General features: G+C 38.7%; 2 protein-coding genes across 3 annotated transcripts; both read right to left on the reverse strand.

The window, feature by feature from the left end:
• Nucleotides 1-1,355: 1,355 nt before the first annotated feature.
• LOC117910012 (glycine-rich protein DC7.1-like) lies at nt 1,356-2,169 on the reverse strand. 2 transcript variants are annotated; one of them, XM_034824066.1, is made up of 2 exons: nt 1,990-2,169; nt 1,356-1,736 (listed from the first exon to the last, which is right to left on the reverse strand). In XM_034824066.1, the coding sequence occupies exons 1-2, from the start codon at nt 2,093-2,095 to the stop codon at nt 1,573-1,575; spliced, it is 270 nt and encodes an 89-aa protein (XP_034679957.1). In that variant the 5' UTR covers nt 2,096-2,169; the 3' UTR covers nt 1,356-1,572. The 2 variants fall into 2 exon arrangements, with proteins under 2 accessions (XP_034679957.1, XP_034679956.1); XM_034824065.1 differs by having other exon boundaries at nt 1,356-1,739.
• Nucleotides 2,170-3,785: 1,616 nt separating this feature from the next.
• On the reverse strand, nt 3,786-4,615 carry LOC117910011 (glycine-rich protein DC7.1-like). Its single transcript, XM_034824063.1, has 2 exons — nt 4,435-4,615; nt 3,786-4,321 (listed from the first exon to the last, which is right to left on the reverse strand). Exons 1-2 carry the CDS (start codon nt 4,538-4,540, stop codon nt 4,128-4,130), a joined length of 300 nt encoding a protein of 99 aa, XP_034679954.1. The 5' UTR covers nt 4,541-4,615; the 3' UTR covers nt 3,786-4,127.
• Between the last annotated feature and the right edge of the window lie 279 nt (nt 4,616-4,894).

Here is a 4,894-nt window from a genome sequence, read left to right on the forward strand (position 1 = left end):
GAACAAGCTTTTAAACGATCTTTTTATGGAAATAAATTGAAAATTTTATAATCATTTTAAAATTCTTTTGATTTTTTTTTTAAATCTTTTTTTTTTTTTTTTTTTACCAATATTTTTAGAAAGTTGCTGGTTTAACTTCAATGATATTAGCATGTCATATTGTGGTTCAAAATTATTCTTCAGAATGATCTCTTTGATAGCAAAATTCTTCGACCACTCATGTACATTGCATACGTCCCTCCTCACGTCACGAAGTCCTGAAGAGAATACTGCTGAGTGACCCAAGGGTGAGCGTGATGGCTCTTGGCTTTGAGCCCTAAGTTAAACCTCACATGCAACTCAGGGACTTGGGGCCCTACATTTCTACACGGGGATGTATCCTAAGTCCTATAGTATATATCATGCTTATGGTTGCGTCACCTCTCACGTCATTGTTCTTTCATTTGTCCTCATATCAAACAACCTCATAATTCTTTTTCAAACTTGATTCTCACTAACTAATCTCTATTCAAGTATATATTTTCTTATATATACTTTGACAAGAGATCCTCACAAGCAGCAACATTTACTTCGATTATTTTGCATATATCATGTGCTGATATGCACTCTAACATATTGCACAAAGGGTTAGAAACAACATGAGAAAACACAGAGATAGATAAAGCCCAGCTATGCTGAATCATCCACCCCATGTTGTTGTACAGTACCAATAAGGATGAACAATCTAACTGCGACCTTCTGGTTCATCTGCCATCTCCTCTCCAGCACCACCATGACCTTGGCCATGGTGCCAGTAGCCATGTCCATATCCACCATCCTAATTGGCATCCTCTAGAGTTTCATGATTTAAAAATAAAATGTTAAATTATATATAAAAGGATATCATTGAGCCTGTTGAAAAAAACAATTCATAGAGACTCTTTAAGTTTGGGCTGCTGCATCAGCTAACTCCCAAGCTGAAAACCCAAAGGAGATGATGAACACACAACACCAATCATAAGGCCAAGAGGAAGAGAAGCTTTAGAGAAAGCCATTTTCCAAACATAAAATAAGGTAAAAGACTGCTAAAATGATTTGTATTGACTGGGAGAGTAAGAGACCGTCCGGTGGGTTCACATGATTGATTCGGAAGTGTTCATTTTAGAGGTATCTAGTGAATTGGAATATTCCATTGAGATTACGCCAAGTACTTAGCTGCATGTGAAAGAGAATTAATCAACGTTTTCTCTCATATGTTTGAGTCACGTCAAGGAAGAAAATGGAGAAAAATTAGAGACGTGGCAAATTGGTTAATTTGAATCTCCATATTCTTTCTGCTTCATTAACTTTTTTCTTGGTATTAAAAGCCAAAAACAGATGCAAAGGAGCCCTGAGAAAGTTCTCATTTCAGGCTAATAAACTAACATAATGATTCTATAATATTTTTGGCAAACCCATACATCCATCTTACTTAGGGACTCTAGTGGCAACCACTGATCACACATGCCTTATTGACACACTAACTTACGTAAACTACACAACCTTATTTGCACGGTGTATGCGTGCACATACAGCAGCTAGAAGTGCTTCTGCCTAATTCTCGCCTGCTTCACTTTCATTTTCCTCTGTCTCAGCAGCACCACCATGTCCGGGTTTGCCATGGTGTCCATGCCTGTGGCCATGACCATGACCATCTCCATGTCCCCAGTGTCCATGCCAGTGTCCATGTCCCCAGTGTTTAGCTTCTTCCACACTCCCTTCTACCATTAGAAAGAGTAAAAAAAGGGCGTTATTAGTTAGTCACGGTATTGATTCTGCTAAGGAGTGGTGAGGAAATTCTCCAAGATATATCCATGGTTTAATTAAAATTAGAAAGGTACTTTGCTTATTTGTTAATCTATCAGTTAGAGCAAAAACACCATTGACTGGCATGTGCTATTGTGCAGCTCAAGAGAATGTGCATAGTAGCAAGTGACGCATACAAAGTGTCTAAAAGAGTGGGGAACTCACGGGTTTGAGCAGCCTCAGCTAGCTCTCTAGCTGACACCTCAGAGGAGAGGACAAGAACGACAGCACACAGAAGGCCAAGAAGGAGAAAAGCCTTGGAGTATGCCATTTTGTTGGGGGAACGAAGACTGAAAAAAACTCACAAGAAGATTGTTTGCTCAAGGGATGGATGAGTGAGTGCAGTGGGAGTAACCCGCATTTATAGATGGAAAAAAGGAGAGCTTCAGAGAGACTGATTGTCCATTTTCTGACGCGATTGAATGATTCCTAATGTGAATGGGTACACGTTCTCGTCTTGGTGTGTCAGAGTGAAGATTTTGTCTAACCATACCATTAAAGAAATTCTAGAGACGTGCCTTGTCGGTTTGTTTCAACCTGTTACTTTTGATGCCTCCTTCATATCATTAATCTACACCCAAATCACAAAACAGGTTAAAATTCATCAGTTTTAACTAATCTAACAAATAATAGTCTTGTGATTTGCAAGCTCCCCTCTTAGTGGGGTTGCAAAACTTGGAGGGTTTCAACCCTGATAAACTCCAGACTATGGCTTTTAATGTTGAGAAAGGGATAAGGTGTTGGGAAAGAAGAAAAAGTACTCGGGAGTCCTCAAATAGAAGGATACCAGAGAAGGTGATTTTTGGATACAAGTGTAGAAAAGGAAATGTAGAAAAACTATACTCAGACAGCCCACAATGCTCCCATTTGATTAATTTCCCGCAATAGCAGCCACAAAAGAAGTTTCACAAATTCTTCTAAGCCATCAAAATTTGCCATCTGGACAATATGCTATTACATGGGGTAGTGGCCCGAAGACCATGTCGATGTAGGATAGGACCAGCTTAATTTGTTCTTCTCTGTAGAGTACTGCAAAATGAAGTGGGCAAGGATAAAGCTAAGTTGCCGTAATGCCATCTCTAATCCTAATTCTTTGGATCCACGTAGTTACCATTTTCAATACCTAATTCTTTAGTCTCCTATCACATATTAAACCGTCCAAATCTTTTATTTGGTAATTATCATATGTTAGTTTAACATTTCCTTTTCAGTGTTTACATATTACCATGTCAAGTTGCAGGCTTGGAGCTCAAAAATTTCATGCAAATTAATATCCAACCATGTCCTATGCATCGCATACGTCCCTGCTCACTTCACCAAGTCCCAAAAAATTGAGAGTGACCGACCCATAGCTGATAGGTGCTGGGGTTGAGCTTTAAAATTCAACTTCATATGCATGCAGTTTATGGGCTGGTGCCCTACATCTATTGGGCGGCATTCTTTATGACTCGACTTTACTCAAGTGACAGATATAAAAATGATGATGTCCTCTCTCACGTCATCTTATATTTGTCCTTATGTCCACGAACTTTACGAGTGTTCTTCAAGCTTATCGCTAACTCTGTTGTGTTGCTCCTTTGGATGGATTCTCCCACGTATTTGATTTTGTACAATATGATGGTGAAAATACTATTTGTATTCATTTCCTTGTTATGTCTATTAGAAAAAAGCTGTATCACTTTACTTGTTCATTTCTATCTACGTATTTCACTATATTAAACATAATTTAATCAATATTCAATTATGGGTAAACGCAAATCATATATGGCCCACTACTTTGTTTGATGGGATTAATATGGTCATACTTAATATTTAATGATTTAAGATCATTAATTTTAAATTAAATTCTATTATCTTAAAACTTATTATTAATTATCAATTTAACTTAAAGCTTATTTTCAATGAGAAGTAAGAGCATATGGAACAATGAAATCCAGAACCCACAAATACCTGTAAAGAGGTCTGAACCCACAAATATTTAGTCTTCATTTAAAAAAGATCAATGGAGATACTTAATTATGCAGAGAAATCCTGTTTGATCTTTCTGCTTTTTACCTTACTTATTTTGCTTACTTTGCTTATAGAGACAAAGGACTTGGAAAAAGTTCTAATTTCAGGATAATTGACATCTGCAAGTTTCACACATGCTTTAACATCTTGTCAAAGCAACACAACCATCTTCCTAGAGGAACATTGGTGGCAACCACTGACAAGCACATGCCTTATTCACATACAAACTCATAATAAACCACACAACCTACTTCCACCCATGGGCGTGAAAATACAGCAGCTAGAAATGCTATCTAATTCTCGCCAGCTTCAGTTTCATTCTCCAAAGTCTCACCAGCACCACCATGGCCGTGGTGTCCATGCCCATGCCCATGCCCATGGCCGTGGCCGTGGCCGTGCCCATGTCCATGTCCCCAGTGGCCATGCTCGTGTTCATGTCCATGGCCATGCCCCTGTCCCCAGTACTTAGAGTCTTCCACACTCCCTTCTGTCATTAGAACAATAAAAAATAAAAATAAAAAATTGGATTAGTTGAATTAGTCACAGTACATCAGCTGTAAATTGATATAATAAGTGTGTAAAAAAAAGTGGGAAACTCACGGGTATGTGCAGCCTCGGCTAGCTCTCTGGCCGACACCTCAGAGGAGAGGATGAGGACAACAGCGAATAGAAGACCCAGAAGGAGAAACGTCTTGGAGTAAGCCATTGCTTTAGGGAAATGAAAACTGGGAAGCGATGAGAGACTCAAAAGAAGATTGTTTGCTGGAGGGATGGATGAGTGAAGCGCGAGTAACCCCTATTTATAGATGGAGAAAAAGGAGCCTTTGAGGTATATTGATTGCCCATTTGCTGATCTGATTGAATGATTTGTAATGTGAATGCAACTTGGCTCTGTCTGTCCTGGTGCTTGAGAGTCAATATAAAGTGACCATACGTACCATTAAAGAAGTTGGAGGGACGTGGCATGTCGGTTTGAATCTGGGTTTCCATGCTTCCTCGGGTATAATTATTGATAATCAATCTATACCCAATTCACAAAACAGTTTACATGTCATTTCAT

The sequence above is a fragment of the Vitis riparia genome, unplaced genomic scaffold (genome assembly GCF_004353265.1).
Source record: "Vitis riparia cultivar Riparia Gloire de Montpellier isolate 1030 unplaced genomic scaffold, EGFV_Vit.rip_1.0 scaffold540_pilon_pilon, whole genome shotgun sequence".
In the NCBI taxonomy this organism is placed as follows: Eukaryota; Viridiplantae; Streptophyta; class Magnoliopsida; order Vitales; family Vitaceae; genus Vitis; species Vitis riparia.

Excerpts from the sequence above, each read along its gene's own strand:
- LOC117910012 (XM_034824065.1), bottom strand. The coding sequence starts at position 2,095 with ATGGCATACTCCAAGGCTTTTCTCCTTCTTGGCCTTCTGTGTGCTGTC. Across the intron at positions 1,740-1,989 it reads AGCTGAGGCTGCTCAAACCC|AAGGGAGTGTGGAAGAAGCT; the intron begins GTGAGTTCCCCA and ends TTCTAATGGTAG.
- LOC117910011 (XM_034824063.1), bottom strand. The coding sequence starts at position 4,540 with ATGGCTTACTCCAAGACGTTTCTCCTTCTGGGTCTTCTATTCGCTGTT. Across the intron at positions 4,322-4,434 it reads AGCCGAGGCTGCACATACCC|AAGGGAGTGTGGAAGACTCT; the intron begins GTGAGTTTCCCA and ends TTCTAATGACAG.